Source organism: Oncorhynchus mykiss, chromosome 30 (assembly GCF_057628025.1).
Source record: "Oncorhynchus mykiss isolate SJ-2025 chromosome 30, ASM5762802v1, whole genome shotgun sequence".
NCBI classification, from domain to species: domain Eukaryota; kingdom Metazoa; phylum Chordata; class Actinopteri; order Salmoniformes; family Salmonidae; genus Oncorhynchus; species Oncorhynchus mykiss.
The window spans coordinates 40,321,591-40,343,434 of NC_143051.1; the positions used below are offsets into that span (position 1 = coordinate 40,321,591).

General features: G+C 41.1%; 1 protein-coding gene across 1 annotated transcript in view; it reads left to right on the forward strand.

Moving 5' to 3' along the window:
• LOC110487656 (histone-lysine N-methyltransferase 2B) overlaps window positions 1–21,548 on the forward strand; it is a 95,338-nt gene extending 73,790 nt beyond the window's left edge. The window contains exons 31-37 of the mRNA XM_036971712.2: window positions 15,960–16,093; window positions 16,264–16,395; window positions 17,725–17,977; window positions 18,202–18,315; window positions 18,425–18,508; window positions 18,636–18,765; window positions 19,103–21,548. Of these exons, the coding sequence (XP_036827607.2) occupies window positions 15,960–16,093; window positions 16,264–16,395; window positions 17,725–17,977; window positions 18,202–18,315; window positions 18,425–18,508; window positions 18,636–18,765; window positions 19,103–19,378 (1,123 nt within the window). The 3' untranslated portion in view covers window positions 19,379–21,548. The remainder of the gene's footprint in view (window positions 1–15,959; window positions 16,094–16,263; window positions 16,396–17,724; window positions 17,978–18,201; window positions 18,316–18,424; window positions 18,509–18,635; window positions 18,766–19,102) is intronic.
• Window positions 21,549–21,844: the final 296 nt, after the last annotated feature.

Here is a 21,844-nt window from a genome sequence, read left to right on the forward strand (position 1 = left end):
GTTAAGGGGTCTGAATACTTTCCGAATGCACTGTGTGTTTTTTTTACATTTTTTAAATGAATTCCTTTTGACTTCAGTCAGTCCTCCTTCACATTTTCTTTTTTGGAATGACTTAACCCAGATGAACACCCCTTTCCTACTTAAGGGACGCATGTGGCAGCTTCCTTTTGATTGATGAGGATTTTCATAGGGAAAATGGACAGGCCCTTAATGCACATTTTGTGGGACTAAAGGTCGAAAATGGTAATACAGTGCTAATTTGTCCGCTTCACGTCAAAGTACATAAACGGCGTAAGGAAAAATACAACCAGACATTTATCTATCATTGTTTATCATACAACGTCCATTTCAGGATGCTAAAACGTGTTTAAATTATTTTTTAAATGTAGTTCTAGATCCATTTGAGGCGTGTTAAGGTAAGTATCGGAGCTCTATGTGATTTATGTGACTTTCTGTACTCACACACACACAGCCAAGATGGAGTGGCACAGTGTGGCGCTTAGACACACAGAGCCTGTAATAGTTACTGGCGTTCCAACCATCTTAGAACCATCAGACCTAAAGCTCTGCAACTTTATAAACCTGTTCTAGAGCTTAAGTCGGTAGTGCATGGTGAGTTGTGGCTCTAGAAGGTTCTCAGGCCGAGAAACAGCCTTGTCCATTTGCAATATCTTCAATTAATTTAACATTGCGAAAATGACAACATTTCAAAAGTCCCAGAATCACAAGATTAGGTACATCGAAACCGCCTCGGCCCATAGAGACAGACCCTACAGGTTTCTGTCTGATAGCTCTTTCAGGGACACCGTAGCAATGCATTTTCAGCACTAATTAAGGTCACTGTTCAGACTCCGAATGACCTATCAAGACGAAACTCGGGATTCAGGGTCGCCTGAGCTAGGCCTACACATCATGTAAGAACTGGACCCGCAGCTAGAACGTAACTACGTGGTTTTTTTTTTTAATGGTTTTAACAGAAGGCGCTGTGAATTTTGGTACGGATCTGAAATATGCGATAGTTGGATTCTAAACGAGTTGGACAACGTGGGTTTGGTGTCGGTATGTATCAGTTTGGTGTCAGTATGATATCTTATTGACTGATGGATGGCTGACTTTTGTCCATTTCCAATAAGTTTAAACAGTTATGAACCATCACCAAATGGACAGGCTGAAATCAACACTAAAGTGTTGGTAAATGGCATCACCTTAGTCTCTAGGCCGTGCCGAGTTCGAGGTGCCCCACTTGACCATAGGTCGCTCGGTCTGACCGCAGCGACCGTGCAAATAGTAGGCCCGAAATGAAGCCTGACTAGTAGTTATATTGACATGCTTTTGACATTACGGCCTCTGGATCACACAGATGCTGTTTTCGACTGGGGTCATCAGGTGGATAAGCCAGAGTTATTATAGCTGCGCTCGCCGGTTCATGTAGTTTGACACATCCAAGTTTCTCCCTAAGGATAACATGGGTTTACAGGTTATTCTCTAACTCTGCATCTTGCAGGCAATTTTCTAAATTTCTATGCCACGTGTGCAGGGTCACCTGTACCTCTACAGATATCAACATGAAAAGATTGAATAGTCCCCTTCACATCCTAAAGGGGAAGTATGCATTTTATTAACAAATGAGCAGGCTTAAACCATCACAGAAAGGGAAACATATGGCACCACCATCGTTGAACCATGTCGAGTTCAACAAGGTGCTCCACTTGACCGTAGCTCACTCGGTCTGACCTCAGTGACCGTGCAAAAAAAGTATGCCTAAAATGAAGTCTGACCTAAATTTGAGGTGCTTTTGAGTTACAGCGGCAGAACCGTTGATGCTGGAAGTGCAATTCAACCACAGGAATGTTCCTATGGTCCTCCCAATCTGTGCAAACCTTGACCATGTGGAATTAACCCTTAACAGTGAAAACACTGAGTATTTCTTCCAACAGTTGATCTGATATCTCTTCCCATAGCAATACATTGCCTGCTGCCCTAACTTCAACCTGATGCCCATGTGGATTATGGTTGCCATAGCAAACTGTCTTCAATGACAACCCATCAGGCCACTCTAAGGATTACCTGTATTGATTTTGATTTCACTCCCTGCAGTTAGTGAAAAACACTGCATTCGACCCTCTGTAAATCAGTCGGTTCTTAACTTCTTGACGCTACCCATCCCTTAAGCGGGACAATTGTCATCAGCAACCGCTGAATAGCATAGCGCCCCAGTCAAATAATATTACAAAAAATATTAATATTCATGAAATCACAAGTGCAATATTGCAAAACACAGTTTAGCCTTTTGTTAATCCACCTGTCGTCTCAGATTTTGAAATTATGCTTTACAGCGAAAGCAATCCAAGCGTTTGTGTAAGTTTATCGATCGCATGACAAAACAGTAAGTACACTTAGCATCAGGTAGCTTGGTCACGAAAATCAGAAAAGCAGTCAAATTAGTTGTTTACCTTTGATGATCCTCGGATGTTTTCACTCACGAGACTCCCAGTTACACAACAAATGTTACTTTTGTTCCATAAAGATTATTTTATATCCAAAATACCTCCGTTTGTTTGTCGCATTCAGAAATACACAGGAAAGAGCGGTCACGACAACGCAGACAAAAATTCCAAATAATATCCATGATGTCCACAGAAACATGTCAAACGTTTTTTTATAATCAATCCTCAGGTTGTTTTTAAAATATATATTCGATAATATATCAACCGGGAGTGTAGGTTTTTCAATAGGACCGGGAGAAACAATGGCCGCTTTACTCTGTTGCGCAAAACTCACTCTGAGAGCCCCCACCTATCCACTTACGCAATGTAATCTTTCTCGCTCATTTTTCAAAATAAAAGCCTGAAACTATGTCTAAAGACTGACACCTTAGGGAAGCCATAGAAAAGGGAATCTGGTTGATATCCCTTTAAATGGAGGATAGGCATGCATAGGAATAGAGAGGTTTCAAAATAAGAGGCACTTCCTGATTGGATTTTCCTCTGGTTTTTGCCTGCAATATCAGTTCTGTTATACTCAGACAATATTTTTACAGTTTTGGAAACTTTAGAATGTTTTCTATCCTAATCTGACAATTATATGCATATTCTAGTTTCTGGGGCTGAGAAATAGGCAGTTTCAAATGGTTACGTTTTTTAGCCAAAAACGAAAATACTTCCCCCTACACGCAAAAGGTAAAGACTTGACACTCAGGATTCTGTATACGGGTGTCACAATGAGGATATGTTTACTCTCAGCTTCCTGTGACAACCGGAAGTGCCTTACATTTGGGTCATAGGGGCAGTGTCTATTTCCAATAAGTTTAAACAGTGATTTACCATCATCAAATGGACAGGCTGAAATCAACACCAACGAGCGATGGAGAGGAACCACTATCATTGCTAGGCCACCCGAGTTCAACGAGCCAGTCATTTGGTCATTTCAGCAATATATTAGAGCATATCTAATTTGTGATGGTAAATGCCCATTGTAATGTATTGCTAATGGACAGTGTACATTTCCAATACATTTAATTAGGGATTTACCATCACCAAATGGACAGGATGACATCAACACCAACGAGCGATGGAGAGGAACCACTATCACTGCTAGGCCATCCCGAGTTCAGCGAACCAGACAATTGGGCATTTCAGCAATATATTAGAGCATGTTCAATTCATGATGGTAAATTCCCATTTTAATGTATTGCTAATGGACAGCATCCAATGCATATAATACATTGCCAGTGTGAACATGCTCTTCTGCAAGTTGACAGTGTCCATTGTCAATGTATATCCATAAGGATGTTGAATCAACACCAACGAGAAATTCTGACTTCCTATGATCAAACATGACAAATATACCTTCTAGGTTGATTCAAGGCTTAACATAGTGATATATCATTTGGTCAGTATATAGGCCATCTCGACATTATATATGCCATTTGTACACGGTTCACTGACTTTTGGGTTCGGAAGCCAACTTCCTATGATCATATATGGCAAATGGACATAACATCCTGATGTATTACTTTCAATACCTATATATGCCATTTGGACATGGTTCTGTGACTTTTGGGTTCAGAACCCGACTTCCTATGATCATATATGGCAAATGGACAAAACATAGGCCTTATGACAACTTGCATAAAATAGGAAAAATGTCCATATGGTTCCTATATATGTATAATTGACCAAAATTGAAACACTTTTTACAAGGTTTTAACATACCTTAAGGGAACATTTCGGCATTTCGTGTATGATCAGTGAGAAAGTCCATATTGCAAATGTACGGTCCCTTACCGGACGTCCAAAATCGTTTGTAAAATTCGCGGTCGGCGTCGGGACGTGCGGTAGGGCCGGACCTACCGGGAAGTCATCGAATGAACTTTGTCGGACGTTCGGTTTCCGTAAAAAAAAAAAAACAAGTTTCGGACCGTTTTTCCGCCGTCCCGGACACTCCCACCAGATGGCATACGGAATCATATGGCAATTTGGCAAAACATCACGAATCGCGACGGGGCCTTATCTCAAAAACTGAAAATATTTCGAAGCCGAAACTTGGCGAGCGTAGGTTTGGCTCAAGGGGCAGTTGGCCCTGAACGGGATGGCGTCTAGGCCTCGACGGTTTTTGAGTTACGGCCATTTTTCTGGGATTAAAGGCTTAAAATGGAAGTAGAGAAATTATTTTTCCACTTCAGGTCAAAGCCAAGGAGCCTCCGGTGTCAATAAAAAAAGAACCAGCCATTTATCTATCGTCATTTAAGAGAAACGGAACAATGACAAATTGGTGTTGGTCACAAATAGGCGTTTTTTTTTTTCAACGGTTACAGATCCAGTTGCAGGGTGTTCATACGAATCTTTTTAAAGTGTGCTGCGGAGCTCTGCGACATTTCTGTGATTTTCTATGATTTTCTGAAATAACACAATAACCGACCATTTAGAATAGTAGGCCCAAAATGAAGCCTGCCCCACAATGTCATTTGCTTTTGAGTGACAGTGAGAGAACCGTTAGGGTGAGAAGAAAAATTCCACCACATGAATGTTCCTAAGGTCCTCCCGATCTGAACAAGCCTAACCTTGACCGTGTGGCATTAACCCTTAACAGTAAAACAGTGTTTTTTGATCTCACAGATTACAGTGTCATCTCTCCCCATAGGAATACATTGCCTGCACCCCTAATTTCAACCTGAGGCCTATGTGGGTTATGAATGCCGTATGAACCTGTCTTCGGTACCAGTCCATCAGGCCACTATGAGGTCTACCTGTGTCGATTCTAAGCTTCCTGGACCAACCGGAAGTGGTTAAAATGCCCCTAAAAGTGTTTACCCATACACTGCATGCAGTTTGATAGACATAGTGCATTCAACCCTGTGTAGATCAGTCAATTCTTAACGTAAGGACTTAAAACTCAGGATTCTGTAACAGCATACCCCAATGATAATATGTGTTGATTTATAACTTTCTGTGCCAACCGGAAGTGCCATAATTGGTGTCTCAGGGGCTGTTTCGAAGGGTTAAAAAATTCAGATCTGTCCAAAACTTCATATATGTGATTAGGCAACCCCCATGAACTGTAAATCAGTCATTTTTCCCCCAAAAAATCTAAGGAAAAAAAAATTGCCCTAAAACACAACTTGGATGGAGGGACGTATTGGGGTGCGTAGAGACAGACAGTGGCTGCAATAGTTAGCTTTGTTGGAGCTAAAAAAGAACGGTCGGACCTAGAGTTCCGAAACTTTAGAAACCTGTTCTAGACCTCCGGGCCATGGTGCGTGGCGAGTTACGTGGCTCTAGACGGTTCTCGGACCGAGAAACAGCCTCGTACATTTGCAATAACTTCAATTCATTTTTGCATCACGAAAATGACGACGTTTAGAAAAGTCTCAGAGACGCAAGGCTAGGTGCGTTGAAACCGGCTCGGCCCATAGAGACGGACCCCAACGTTTCTGTCCGATAGCTCGTTCAAGGACCCCGTAGCAAGGCATGGAAATAAGTGGATTTTCAGCACCAATTAGTGTTTTTCTCGGACACCAAATGACCTATCGAGCCGAAACTCGGGATTCGGGGTCGCCTCACATAGGACTTCACATAATGTCCGAACTGGACCCGCAGCTAGAACGTAACTATGTGTTTTACCTTTTTATTATGTTTTCAACTAGAGGCGCTGTGAATTATGGGACTGCTCTGACATATATGATAGTTGGCATCTAAATGAGTAGGAAAAAGTGGGTTTGGTGTCATAATGACATCTAATTGACTGATGGACACTGACTTGCTAGTTGACTTTTGTACATTTGCAATATGTTTAAACAGAGAGGGACCATCACCAAAATGGCATTCTGAAATCAACACAAAAAATGGCATCACCATAGTCTCCAGACTGTGCTGAGTTCAACGAGCTATCCCGCTTGACCGTAGCTCGCTCGGTCTAGGCGCAGCAACCATTAGAATAGAAGGCCGAAACTTTAGAAACCTGTTCTAGACCTCCGGGCCATGGTGCGTGGCGAGTTACGTGGCTCTAGACGGTTCTCGGACCGAGAAACAGCCTCGTACATTTGAAATAACTTCAATTCATTTTTGCATCACGAAAATGACGACATTTAGAAATGTCCCAGAGTCGCAAGACTAGGTGCATTGCGAACTTCTCGGCCCATATAGACAGACCCCAACGTTTCTGTCCGATAGCTCATTCAAGGACCCCGTAGCAAGTCATGGAAAATAGTGGATTTTCAGCACCAATTAGGGTTTTTCTCGGACACCAAATGACCTATCGAGTCGAAACTCGGGATTCGGGGTCGCCTCACATAGGACTTCACATAATGTCCGAACTGGACCCGCAGCTAGAACGTAACTATGTGTTTTACCTTTTTATTATGTTTTCAACTGAAGGCGCTGTGAATTATGGGACTGCTCTGACATATGTGATAGTTGGCTACTAAATGAGTAGGAAAAAGTGGGTTTGGTGTCAATTGATATCCATTTGGTGTCATAATGACATCTAATTGACTGATGGACACTGACTTGCTAGTTGACTTTTGTACATTTGCAATATGTTTAAACGGAGAGGGACCATCACCAAAATGGCATTCTGAAATCAACACAAAAAATGGCATCACCATAGTCTCCAGACTGTGCTGAGTTCAAGGAGACGCCCCGCTTGACCGTAGCTCGTTCTGAGTGCAGCAAACTTGAAAAAAAGAAGGCCCAAAATGAAGCCTGCACCACAATGTCATTTGATTTTGGGGGGCAGTGAGAGAACCGTTAGGGTGAGAAGCACAATTCCACCACATGAATGTTCCTAAGGTCCTCCCGATCTGAACAAGCCTAACCTTGACCGTGTGGCATTAACCCTTCACAGTAAAACAGGGTTTTTTGATCTCACAGATTACAGTGTCATCTCTCCCCATAGGAATACATTGCCTGCACCACAAAATTCAACCTGAAGCCTATATGGGTTATGAATGCCGTATGAACCTGTCTTCGGTACCAGTCCATCAGGCCACTATGAGGTCTACCTGTGTCGAATCTAAGCTTCCTGGAGCAACCGGAAGTGGTTAAAATGCCCCTAAAAGTGTTTACCCATACACTGCCTGCAGTTTGATAGACATAGTGCATTCAACCCTGTGTAGATCAGTCAATTCTTAACGTAAAGACTTAAAACTCGGGATTCTGTAAGTGGCTATGTAAATCAAGACATGTGTTTACTTATAGCTTCCTGTGCCAACCGGAAGTGCCTTTAATTGGGTCACACTCTCTGTTTCGAAGGGTTAAAAAAGTCACATCTCTCCAAAACTTTATGTGTGAGACTAGGTAACCCTTCTGAACTGTAAATCAGTCATTAATCCCAACAGATGTCAAAGAAAAGCTCCCTCACACACACACAGGAAGGATGGAGTGATAAAGTGCGGTGCTTAAAGACACAGAGAGCAGGAAATGGCATTACCATAATCCCTAGGCCGTACCGAGTTCAGCGAGATATCCCGCTTGACCGTAGCTCGCTCGGTCTAGGCGCAGCGAGCATTAGAATAGTAGGCCCAAAATGAAGCCTGCACCACAATGTCATTTGCTTTTGGGTGACAGTGAGAGAACCGTTAGAGTGAGAAGAAAAATTCCACCACATGAATGTTCCTAAGGTCCTCCCGATCTGAACAAGCCTAACCTTGACCGTGTGGCATTAACCCTTAACAGTAAAACAGTGTTTTTTGATCTCACAGATTACAGTGTCATCTCTCCCCATAGGAATACATTGCCTGCACCCCTAATTTCAACCTGAGGCCTATGTGGGTTATGAATGCCGTATGAACCTGTCTTCGGTACCAGTCCATCAGGCCACTATGAGGTCTACCTGTGTCGATTCTAAGCTTCCTGGACCAACCGGAAGTGGTTAAAATGCCCCTAAAAGTGTTTACCCATACACTGCATGCAGTTTGATAGACATAGTGCATTCAACCCTGTGTAGATCAGTCAATTCTTAACGTAAGGACTTAAAACTCAGGATTCTGTAACAGCATACCCCAATGATAATATGTGTTGATTTATAACTTTCTGTGCCAACCGGAAGTGCCATAATTGGTGTCTCAGGGGCTGTTTCGAAGGGTTAAAAAATTCAGATCTGTCCAAAACTTCATATATGTGATTAGGCAACCCCCATGAACTGTAAATCAGTCATTTTTCCCCAAAAAAATCTAAGGAAAAAAAAATTGCCCTAAAACACAACTTGGATGGAGGGACGTATTGGGGTGCGTAGAGACAGACAGTGGCTGCAATAGTTAGCTTTGTTGGAGCTAAAAAAGAACGGTCGGACCTAGAGTTCCGAAACTTTAGAAACCTGTTCTAGACCTCCGGGCCATGGTGCGTGGCGAGTTACGTGGCTCTAGACGGTTCTCGGACCGAGAAACAGCCTCGTACATTTGCAATAACTTCAATTCATTTTTGCATCACGAAAATGACGACGTTTAGAAAAGTCTCAGAGACGCAAGGCTAGGTGCGTTGAAACCGGCTCGGCCCATAGAGACGGACCCCAACGTTTCTGTCCGATAGCTCGTTCAAGGACCCCGTAGCAAGGCATGGAAATAAGTGGATTTTCAGCACCAATTAGTGTTTTTCTCGGACACCAAATGACCTATCGAGCCGAAACTCGGGATTCGGGGTCGCCTCACATAGGACTTCACATAATGTCCGAACTGGACCCGCAGCTAGAACGTAACTATGTGTTTTACCTTTTTATTATGTTTTCAACTAGAGGCGCTGTGAATTATGGGACTGCTCTGACATATATGATAGTTGGCATCTAAATGAGTAGGAAAAAGTGGGTTTGGTGTCATAATGACATCTAATTGACTGATGGACACTGACTTGCTAGTTGACTTTTGTACATTTGCAATATGTTTAAACAGAGAGGGACCATCACCAAAATGGCATTCTGAAATCAACACAAAAAATGGCATCACCATAGTCTCCAGACTGTGCTGAGTTCAACGAGCTATCCCGCTTGACCGTAGCTCGCTCGGTCTAGGCGCAGCAACCATTAGAATAGAAGGCCGAAACTTTAGAAACCTGTTCTAGACCTCCGGGCCATGGTGCGTGGCGAGTTACGTGGCTCTAGACGGTTCTCGGACCGAGAAACAGCCTCGTACATTTGAAATAACTTCAATTCATTTTTGCATCACGAAAATGACGACATTTAGAAATGTCCCAGAGTCGCAAGACTAGGTGCATTGCGAACTTCTCGGCCCATATAGACAGACCCCAACGTTTCTGTCCGATAGCTCATTCAAGGACCCCGTAGCAAGTCATGGAAAATAGTGGATTTTCAGCACCAATTAGGGTTTTTCTCGGACACCAAATGACCTATCGAGTCGAAACTCGGGATTCGGGGTCGCCTCACATAGGACTTCACATAATGTCCGAACTGGACCCGCAGCTAGAACGTAACTATGTGTTTTACCTTTTTATTATGTTTTCAACTGAAGGCGCTGTGAATTATGGGACTGCTCTGACATATGTGATAGTTGGCTACTAAATGAGTAGGAAAAAGTGGGTTTGGTGTCAATTGATATCCATTTGGTGTCATAATGACATCTAATTGACTGATGGACACTGACTTGCTAGTTGACTTTTGTACATTTGCAATATGTTTAAACGGAGAGGGACCATCACCAAAATGGCATTCTGAAATCAACACAAAAAATGGCATCACCATAGTCTCCAGACTGTGCTGAGTTCAAGGAGACGCCCCGCTTGACCGTAGCTCGTTCTGAGTGCAGCAAACTTGAAAAAAAGAAGGCCCAAAATGAAGCCTGCACCACAATGTCATTTGATTTTGGGGGGCAGTGAGAGAACCGTTAGGGTGAGAAGCACAATTCCACCACATGAATGTTCCTAAGGTCCTCCCGATCTGAACAAGCCTAACCTTGACCGTGTGGCATTAACCCTTCACAGTAAAACAGGGTTTTTTGATCTCACAGATTACAGTGTCATCTCTCCCCATAGGAATACATTGCCTGCACCACAAAATTCAACCTGAAGCCTATATGGGTTATGAATGCCGTATGAACCTGTCTTCGGTACCAGTCCATCAGGCCACTATGAGGTCTACCTGTGTCGAATCTAAGCTTCCTGGAGCAACCGGAAGTGGTTAAAATGCCCCTAAAAGTGTTTACCCATACACTGCCTGCAGTTTGATAGACATAGTGCATTCAACCCTGTGTAGATCAGTCAATTCTTAACGTAAAGACTTAAAACTCGGGATTCTGTAAGTGGCTATGTAAATCAAGACATGTGTTTACTTATAGCTTCCTGTGCCAACCGGAAGTGCCTTTAATTGGGTCACACTCTCTGTTTCGAAGGGTTAAAAAAGTCACATCTCTCCAAAACTTTATGTGTGAGACTAGGTAACCCTTCTGAACTGTAAATCAGTCATTAATCCCAACAGATGTCAAAGAAAAGCTCCCTCACACACACACAGGAAGGATGGAGTGATAAAGTGCGGTGCTTAAAGACACAGAGAGCAGGAAATGGCATTACCATAATCCCTAGGCCGTACCGAGTTCAGCGAGATATCCCGCTTGACCGTAGCTCGCTCGGTCTAGGCGCAGCGAGCATTAGAATAGTAGGCCCAAAATGAAGCCTGCACCACAATGTCATTTGCTTTTGGGTGACAGTGAGAGAACCGTTAGAGTGAGAAGAAAAATTCCACCACATGAATGTTCCTAAGGTCCTCCCGATCTGAACAAGCCTAACCTTGACCGTGTGGCATTAACCCTTAACAGTAAAACAGTGTTTTTTGATCTCACAGATTACAGTGTCATCTCTCCCCATAGGAATACATTGCCTGCACCCCTAATTTCAACCTGAGGCCTATGTGGGTTATGAATGCCGTATGAACCTGTCTTCGGTACCAGTCCATCAGGCCACTATGAGGTCTACCTGTGTCGATTCTAAGCTTCCTGGACCAACCGGAAGTGGTTAAAATGCCCCTAAAAGTGTTTACCCATACACTGCATGCAGTTTGATAGACATAGTGCATTCAACCCTGTGTAGATCAGTCAATTCTTAACGTAAGGAGTTAAAACTCAGGATTCTGTAACAGCATACCCCAATGAGGATATGTGTTGATTTATAACTTCCTGTGCCAACCGGAAATGCCATAATTGGTGTCTCAGGGGCTGTTTCGAAGGGTTAAAAAAGTCTGATCTTTCCAAAACTTCATATGTGTGATTAGGCAACCCCCATGAACTGTAAATCAGTCATTTTTCCCAAAAAAATTCAAAGGAAAAAAAAATCACACTAAAACACAACTTGGAAGGAGGGACGTATTGGGGTGCGTAGAGACAGACAGTGGCTCCAGTAGTTAGCTTTGTTGGAGCTAAAAAAGAACCGTCGGACCTAGAGTTCCGAAACTTTAGAAACCTGTTCTAGACCTCCCGTAGATGGTGTGTGGTGAGTTACGTGGCTCTAGAAGGTTCTCGGACCGAGAAACAGCCTCGTACATTTGAAATAACTTCAATTCATTTTTGCATCACGAAAATGACGACATTTAGAAATGTCCCAGAGTCGCAAGACTAGGTGCATTGCGAACGTCTCGGCCCATATAGACAGACCCCACGTTTCTGTCCGATAGCTCATTCAAGGACCCCGTAGCAAGTCATGGAAAATAGTGGATTTTCAGCACCAATTAGGGTTTTTCTCGGACACCAAATGACCTATCGAGCCGAAACTTGGGATTCGGGGTCGCCTCAGCTAGGCCAACACATAACATAAGAAATGGACCCGCAACTAGAACGTAACTACGTGTTTTATGGTTTTTTTATGGTTTGAACCGAAGGCGTTGTGAATTTTGGGCCAGCTCTGAAGTATGTAATAGTTGGCTACTAAACGAGTTGGAAAAAGTGGGTTTGGTGTCAGTTTGTATCAGTTTGGTGGTCAGAATGATATCTAATTGACTGATGGACTCTTGTCCACTTGACTCTTGTACATTTGCAATATGTTTAAACAGTGAGGTACCATCACCAAAAGCGACATTCTGAAATCAACCCAAACGAGCGATTGAGATGACCCAGAATCACTGCAAAGCCATCCCGAGTTCATCGGGCCAGTCAATTTCACATTCCTGCAGGATTTTTATAGCATGACAAATTCGTGATGGTACCTGCCCATTAAAACATATTGCAAATGCACAGTGACTTTGAAAAAGTAAGAAACAAAAAAAAATACATCTAAAAAATTTTGAGCATGACAAATTCGTGATGGTACCTGCCCATTGAAACATATTGCAAATGCACAGTGACTTTGAAAAAGTAAGGAAACATAAACAAAAAAACATCAACAAATGTTTTAGGTAACCAGTTGCATATTTTAGATCACAAGATGACAAAGGTATAGTTTGAGCAAAGTAAAGCTTGAATTTTGAGCATGACAAATTCGTGATGGTACCTGCCCTTTAAAACATATTGCAAATGCACAATGACTTTGAAAAAGTAAGAAACAAAAAAAAATACATCTAAAAAATTTTGATTATGACAAATTCGTGATGGTACCTGCCCATTGAAACATATTGCAAATGCACAGTGACTTTGAAAAAGTAAGAAACAAAAAAAAATACATCTAAAAATGTTTGAGCATGACAAATTCGTGATGGTACCTGCCCATTGAAACATATTGCAAATGCACAGTGACTTTGAAAAAGTAAGGAAACATAAACAAAAAAACATCAACAAATGTTTTAGGTAACCAGTTGCATATTTGAGATCACAAGATGACAAAGGTATAGTTTGAGCAAAGTAAAGCTTGAATTTTGAGCATGACAAATTCGTGATGGTACCTGCCCATTGAAACATATTGCAAATGCACAGTGACTTTGAAAAAGTAAGGAAACATAAACAAAAAAACATCCAAAAAAAATTTGGGTAACCAGCTGCATATTTTAGATCACAAGCTTGAATTTTGAGCATGACAAATTCGTGATGGTACCTGCCCATTAAAACATATTGCAAATGCACAGTGACTTTGAAAAAGTAAGGAAACATAAACAAAAAAACATCAACAAATTTTTTGGGTAACCAGTTGCATATTTTAGATCACAAGATGACAAAGGTATAGTTTGAGCAAAGTAAAGCTTGAATTTTGAGCATGACAAATTCGTGATGGTACCTGCCCATTAAAACATATTGCAAATGCACAGTGACTTTGAAAAAGTAAGAAACAAAAAAAAATACATCTAAAAAATTTTGAGCATGACAAATTCGTGATGGTACCTGCCCATTGAAACATATTGCAAATGCACAGTGACTTTGAAAAAGTAAGGAAACATAAACAAAAAAACATCCAAAAAATTTTTGGGTAACCAGCTGCATATTTTAGATCACAAGCTTGAATTTTGAGCATGACAAATTCGTGATGGTACCTGCCCATTAAAACATATTGCAAATGCACAGTGACTTTGAAAAAGTTAGGAAACATAAACAAATTCGTGATGGTACCTGCCCATTAAAACATATTGCAAATGCACAGTGACTTTTAAAAAGTAAGGAAACAAAAAAAAATACATCTAAAAAATTTTGAGCATGACAAATTCGTGATGGTACCTGCCCATTGAAACATATTGCAAATGCACAGTGACTTTGAAAAAGTAAGGAAACATAAACAAAAAAACATCCCAAAAAATGTTGGGTAACCAGCTGCATATTTTAGATCACAAGCTTGAATTTTGAGCATGACAAATTCGTGATGGTACCTGCCCATTAAAACATATTGCAAATGCACAGTGACTTTGAAAAAGTAAGGAAACATAAACAAAAAAACATCCCAAATTTTTTTTTTTGGGTTACCAGTTGCATATTTTAGATCACCAGGTGCACATTTCAGGTCACCAGGTGCACATTTCAGATTACCAGGTGCACGGAGGAAAATATTTACTTTTGACTTTGACTTTTGACTTCCTATGACATCATATTGCAAATGGAGAAAACATATGCCTTATGCACAAGTAAAACAAAAAGAAATATGTAATACAAGTTGACAAAGGTATAGTTTGAGCAAAGTAAAGTTTGAAATTTGAGCATGACAAATTCGTGATGGTACCTGCCCATTAAAACATATTGCAAATGCACAGTGACTTTGAAAAAGTAAGGAAACATAAACAAAAAAAATCAAAACATTTTTGTTGCACATTTTAGATCATCAGTTGCACGGAGGAAAATCGTTACTTTTGACTTTGACTTTTGACTTCCTATGACATCATATTGCAAATGGAGAAAACATATGCCTTATGCACAAGTAAAACAAAAATAAATATGTAATACAAGTTGACAAAGGTATAGTTTGAGCAAAGTAAAGTTTGAAATTTGAGCATGACAAATTCGTGATGGTACCTGCCCATTAAAACATATTGCAAATGCACAGTGACTTTGAAAAAGTAAGGAAACATAAACAAAAAAAATCAAAACATTTTTGTTGCACATTTTAGATCATCAGTTGCACGGAGGAAAATCGTTACTTTTGACTTTGACTTTTGACTTCCTATGACATCATATTGCAAATGGAGAAAACATATGCCTTATGCACAAGTAAAAAAAATATGATAATAAAGTATGACTAAAGTATGTTGATAAAGTTCTTATACATGTGTTATTGACACAAAAATCGAAAGAATTTTGAAAAAAGGTCCAGAAAGCACTTTTTTAAGGATGTATGAAGTTTTTTACCAAATTTTGACATTTTTGACTTTTGACTTTTGACTTCCTATGAAATCATATTGCAAATGGACAAAACATATGCCTTATGCGCATGTACTTAAAAAAAATATATATATGATGACAAAAGTATACTCATACAGTTCTTACACATGTGTAATTGACAAAAAACTCGAAAGAATTTCGAAAAAAGGTCCAGAAAGCACTTTTTTAAGGGGTTTTAAGTTTTTTTTTTTTATTATTTCTTTTTTCAAAATTTGGCTTTTGGATGTTGATTTGGGTGCCATTTGCAATATGAAATGCCCCGGTGGAACGCACACGCCCCCTATTGGAATTTTGAAGTGTTACAATTGGCAATTGCCATATGGCATTTGCAATATACTTTGCATGAATCAACGCCAAATTGGGTGGTATTGGCCATCGTGTATATGGTTTGTCCAATGCCAATATTCCGCCATTTGTTTTTGTCCAAATCAGGGGGGTATTCCCTTACATTTTGAAGATTTCACTCTTGAGACCTGACTTTCAGGTGGCACTAAACCACCTTTTGGATTTTTGGTTTATAACACTTGGCATTTGACATGTTCCACTTGCAATATATTTTTGATCAACAGCTGCCCAATTGAGTGGTATTTGCAATTGTGTATATGGTTGGCCCAATGCCAATAAGATCCCAATCATTTTTGTCCTTTTCATGGGGGTCTTCCCTTTGAAGCCTTCAGTAGAATAGGGATATCTAAACTCTTAATATAACACCATGTCTGTGTGTCCTGTCTTATAGACCACCTCCCATACCTCAGATGGCATGTCAGCCCAACCGCAGCACCACTCAGAGTAACAGTAACATCCATGGGAAAACCCACGTCTGGGTCAGTGCCCGCCATGGAGATCTCTCTGACTGGGGCCCCTACTCAGGTGGGCAACATTGTATACATTCAGCATTGAGTGGTTTTACTCTTAAAACAAACAAAAAACACCCAAAGCCAATATTTTAAATTTATTCTGTTAATAAATATTTCTCATTTATGATTTTATTTTTTATTTTTATGTAACCTTCCTGTCTTAACACACTTCAAACCTCTCAGGTTTCAGCTCTGACGAGGACACGTCGCCACCTAAACAGGACAAGACCAGGTTTGTCCACAGGAACCAGCCCCACCTGCGTTTTGAGATCACCAGTGACGACGGCTTCCATGTACAGGCAGACAGCATAGAGGGTAAGAATCTCAGCCCAACTACAGAAACAGTAGCTGTTTAGTTTAAGCTATACAGTGCCTTGCAAAAGTAACTATTTTGCATTACAACCTGTAATTTAAATAGATTTTTATTTGGATTAAATGTAATGGATATACACAAAATAGTCCAAATTGGTGAAATTAAAAAAAAATTACGGAAAAGTGGTGCGTGCATATCCCTTTGCTATGACGCCCTTAAATAAGATCTGGTGCATCCAATTACCTTCAGAAATCACCTAATTAGTTAATTGCACACAGGTGGACTTTAAGTGTCACATGATCTCAGTGTATATATACACCTGCTCTGAAAGGCCCCAGAGTCTGCAACACCACTAAGCAAGGGGCACCATGAAGACCAAGGAGCTCTCCAAACAGGTCAGGGACAAAGTTGTGGAGAAGTACAGATCAGGGTTGGGTTCAAAAAAATATCCAAAACTTTGAACATCCCACAGAACACCATTAAATCGTTATAAAAAATTTGAAGAATATGGCACCACAACAAACCTGCCAAGAGAGGGCCGCCCACCAAAACTCATGGGCCGGGCAGGAAGGGCATTAAATCAGAGGCATTAATCAGAGGGGCAACAGGAGACCAAAGTAAAAAAATAAGCAAACACGTTTGGTGTTCCGCAGAAGGCATGTGGAAGACTCCTCAAACATATGGAAGAAGGTACTGTGGTCAGATGAGACTCAAATTGAGATTTTTGACCATCAAGGAAAATGTCTGGCGCAAACACAACACCTCTCATAACCCTGATGAAGCATGGTGGTGGCAGCATCATGCTGTGGGGATGTTTTTCATTGGCAGGGACTGGGAAACTGGTCAGATTTGAAGAAATGATGGATGGTGCAAAATACAAGGAAATTCTTGAGGGAAACCTGTTTGTCTTCCAGAGATTTGAGACTTGCAGCTGTAATTGCTGCAAAAGGTGGCTCTACATAATATTGGGGGGGGTGAATAGTTATGCACATAAGTTCAGTTTGTCTTATTTCACCCCCCCAAAAATGTTGCATCTTCAAAGTGGTAGGCATGTTGTGTAAATCAAATGATGCAAACCCCGCAAAAATATATTTTAATTCCAGGTTGTAAGGCAACAAAATAGGAAAAATGCCAAGGGGGTTATATACTTTCGCAAGCCACTGTAGCTATTCCTATTTGTATGCAAAAGCATTTTCTATGCAGAATCTGTTGAACTGGCTTTTAAGTCCAGGACTAGGCTTAATGTGTGTCCAGTAAACCGACCCTATGTAGTATAGCATTTTATTTTGTTATTCATATCCACCTTTTTTTCTCTACTCTCGCTCCCTCAGTGGCGTGGCGAGCGGTGATCGATGGCGTCCTGGAGGCCCGAGCAGGGTTCCATCTGAAGGCGTTACCCCTGGGCGGGGTGATCGGGGCGCGGGTTCTGGGCCTGCTCCACGACGCTGTCATCTTCCTACTGGAGCAGCTGCAGGGTGCCGCCAGCTGTAAACAACACCGCTTCCGCTTCCACCACTCCGACACCCCTGACGACGAGCTGCCCATCAACCCCAGCGGTTGCGCCCGCGCTGAGGTCTACACGCGGTAAGAACCAAGCACTGATGTCTGTGGTTAAAATAGGCATTTTGATGTCTGGGCCATTCCATAACTTTATCTCTTATTGGAATGTAGAGGTGATTCTCATTTTTAAGCTTATGTAATTCAATCTGAATTTCTATTTTGTAACCTGAATTCTACATCCCCTACATTTAGAACATTGCATTACTGTAGTTATGACTAACTCCCTCTCTGCCTCTGTCCCCTCACAGGAAGTCAACCTTCGACATGTTCAACTTCTTGGCGTCTCAACACAGACAGCTGCCTGACCTCATGTCGACGCCATGTGAGGAGGAGGACGATGACGTCCTACTGAAATCCACCAGGTTAGACAACTCCACAATTACCATTGAGTTCACGCTGTAATTTAATTGTATTTGTATGTTCTATTTGTAAGTTCTAACCTACAGTATTCTCCATGTTCCCATCTCATAGACGAGCCACCAGCACAGAGCTTCCCATGGCCATGCGCTTCAGACACCTGGAGAAGACCTCCAAGGAAGCAGTGGGGGTTTACAGGTCACTAAGAAACTACATTTTTAAAAGTTCTAATATTATTATGATTACTTTGTTTTGTTGGGGGAAAAATACTTCACTTTTTTTTCTCTTTCACTGTTTAAAAAATTATATATTTTCCTTATCCTAGGTCTGAAATTCACGGACGTGGTCTGTTCTGCAAGAGGAACATTGAGGCAGGGGAGATGGTGATCGAGTACGCAGGCAATGTCATCCGTGCGGTTCTCACAGACAAGAGAGAGAAATACTATGACAGCAAGGTTGGTCAACAAAATCACCGGAGTTAATAAAAATGCCTTAAAGCAGTTTACAGAAACTGGTTGTGCTGCGGATGTTTAGGTTGAATACAAAGGAAAATACAGCAATACATTTAATTTCAGAAAATACAGCTATCTCATTTCATTCACTAACTAAATATATTTTAACATTTGCGATGATACATTTTAATCTGAGCACTTGCATTCATGATGTGTGGATTTTAGTGTCTCGGTTGTGTATTTGTTGTTTTTATAGCTAGCACAAAAAATGTCCCCTTTGGCGGATTAATAAAGTACTCTCTCATCTTTGTCTTCTAAAACCCTCTCATCTCCTTGTCAGGGCATCGGCTGTTACATGTTCCGCATTGATGACTTTGATGTGGTTGACGCCACCATGCACGGCAACGCCGCCCGTTTCATCAACCACTCGTGCGAGCCCAACTGCTACTCGCGTGTCATCCTCGTCGACAGCCACAAGCACATCGTCATCTTCGCCCTGCGTAAGATCTACCGCGGCGAGGAGCTCACCTACGACTACAAGTTCCCCATCGAGGACGACAGCAGCAAGCTGCACTGCAACTGTACCGCCAGGCGCTGCCGCCGCTTCCTCAACTAGAAGATCAACCTAGCAAACAGACACCATGTTGGAGTACTTGAATTCTTCAAGGGAGACTGGGAGACGCAATGACGTGGTCATAAGGGTGGCGTTACCGATAAGTACTGACGAATCGCACCCTCCGATTCGGAACCCTCCGTAGATAGTTTAATTTAAAGACGGACTGGTGGACATATCCCAGAGTAGGTTTTCCTAAATTCGATGGTGTACCGCTACAGACATCTATTCTAGGCCTGCAAAGAAACCCAGTTGATTCAGACCTCAGTACTTTAAGCCACTGGTGACATTACACCATCTCATGGGCCACTCGCTTGGTTTGTCTACGTTCTTGAATCAGTTGCCAATGGCCTCTGCTGAAAATGAAGGTAAATATTCCACAGTTGTGGTGCTTATCACTTAGACCAGAGATGGGGTTGATTATGTACTTCATTTCAGTTTGTCATCATTCAGATTACTCTGTTTTAAGAGGAATTCCATGTTATTGTACTGTAGCTATGACAGTACAAGGCTACACTCGAGTTGAGGAGAAAACTATTTTTGCACCTTATTTTCAATGGCCATAAGCGTGAGCATTGCTGTACTTAAAATTTAAAAAGCCTGTTGTGTTTTTTTTTTTTTACTTTGACCCTAGCCACCTCCAGTATACATTTTAGAGCAGCTATATTTTAATTGCCCATGTTGATATTATGGAGACCATTATAACAGAATGTGTCCCAAATGACACCCTGTTCCATACATAGTGCACTACTTTAGAACAGGGCCAATAGGGAATGGGGTGACATTTAGGACATGGCCAGAGACTCTTATGAGCAGGTTCAGGTTGTTGTTCCTTTTGTTGTACTTATATGAAGGTGCTGTTCAACTACCCTAAAGGATACTTTCACTTATGGTTTTAATAAAGGTAGACTCAGCGAAGTGACGTTGCTACGATCACCACTGCAGATATTGAGATGCAAGACTTCGATTTCACAAAGTCAACACACACAGTATGTGCGTACGGGATAGATTCACGCTATTACAGCGTGGTAGCCAGGGCACAAAAACAGCGGAGACGCTGAGCCTCGCGCTTCAACGCTCTTAGTTGGAAATTGACCCACTATGCTGTTTACTTTCTGCAACTCCGTCATATCGCTGAGTCTACCTTTTAAACTGGTTCTCCACTAATTTCTCCCCTGTACTTGAAATTAGAATTTAATTTCTGTGAAAACATACCTTGTTGCACCCCTCTAGAAAGAAATAATGAAAGATGTTTTTAGTCTGCCAGGTATACTTTTTTTCCACTATTGTTTTTGTGCCGTTTTGTTCTTGATTATCCAGACTTTAATACTGGGGAATGTAATCTGGTTTGAGGTGATAAAAACTGCTTTGATAAGTCAACTATAATTTTACAACCCAATTTGTATATGTATTCATGTATATTCATATACATGTATAATCAAAATGCTAATGAGAAAAAATGTGGTGATGTCAAATATTAACCTGGTTTATATTCGGTAGTGAACACCCACTAATTTTAAACGGGCATGAAGCTTACAGTACAATACCTGGTCGTAGCCTATGCTCAAATTGTCGTCCTTTACCTTTCTGTGTGTTCCTCTTCTACTTACCTAACAGTGACCAATCCTCTCCCCTGTCTCTCACAGGTATATTACCTCAGTGGCTCACCATGACATAAACAAGAGAATAAAATGTTTGGGCTCTCTTACAATAACTACTTCAGCCAGTGCTTGAGGTATTGGGACTCTTTTTCTGTTTGTTCTGGCCCAAGTCAAGCACTGACTGTAGTAAACCACGTAGAATGCATGGCCAATAGAGTGTTTCATTCTAAGTGGTATGCTAGTATGGATATTGTAACTTGCTCTTGGTTTCCAACTCATGCTGTGCAACCCCTTTTTAGGGCACTGAGCTGGCAGTGCATGCAACAAAGGACACAATCTACATGTTTTGGGTTTGGAAGGGTCTCTGCCCCAGAGTACTGAATAAATGCAGTGTGTTGCCGTAGGACTGTTTATTTCACTGCGTATTGAATGAACATTGTTCTGTTACCTTGACACAAAGCGAACTTTGTCTGTACATAGTTGTATAAAAAAAATTCTAAACCTGTTTATTTTTTTCTAAGCACTTTTTTTTATTTATGATATACTTGGCTTAATAAAGATGTTGAAATGTTGGTTTTTGATTGATTCAATATCTATTATATATGTGTATATATGTATCCATATACACACACACGCACGTCTGTATATATATTATATATACACACACACACGTCTGTATATACACACACACACGTGTGTGCGTATATATATTATATATAAACAAACACACGTCTGTATATACATATACACACACGTGTGTGTGTATATACTGCTCAAAAAAATAAAGGGAACACTTAAACAACACAATGTAACTCCAAGTCAATCATACTTCTGTGAAATCAAACTGTCCACTTAGGAAGCAACACTG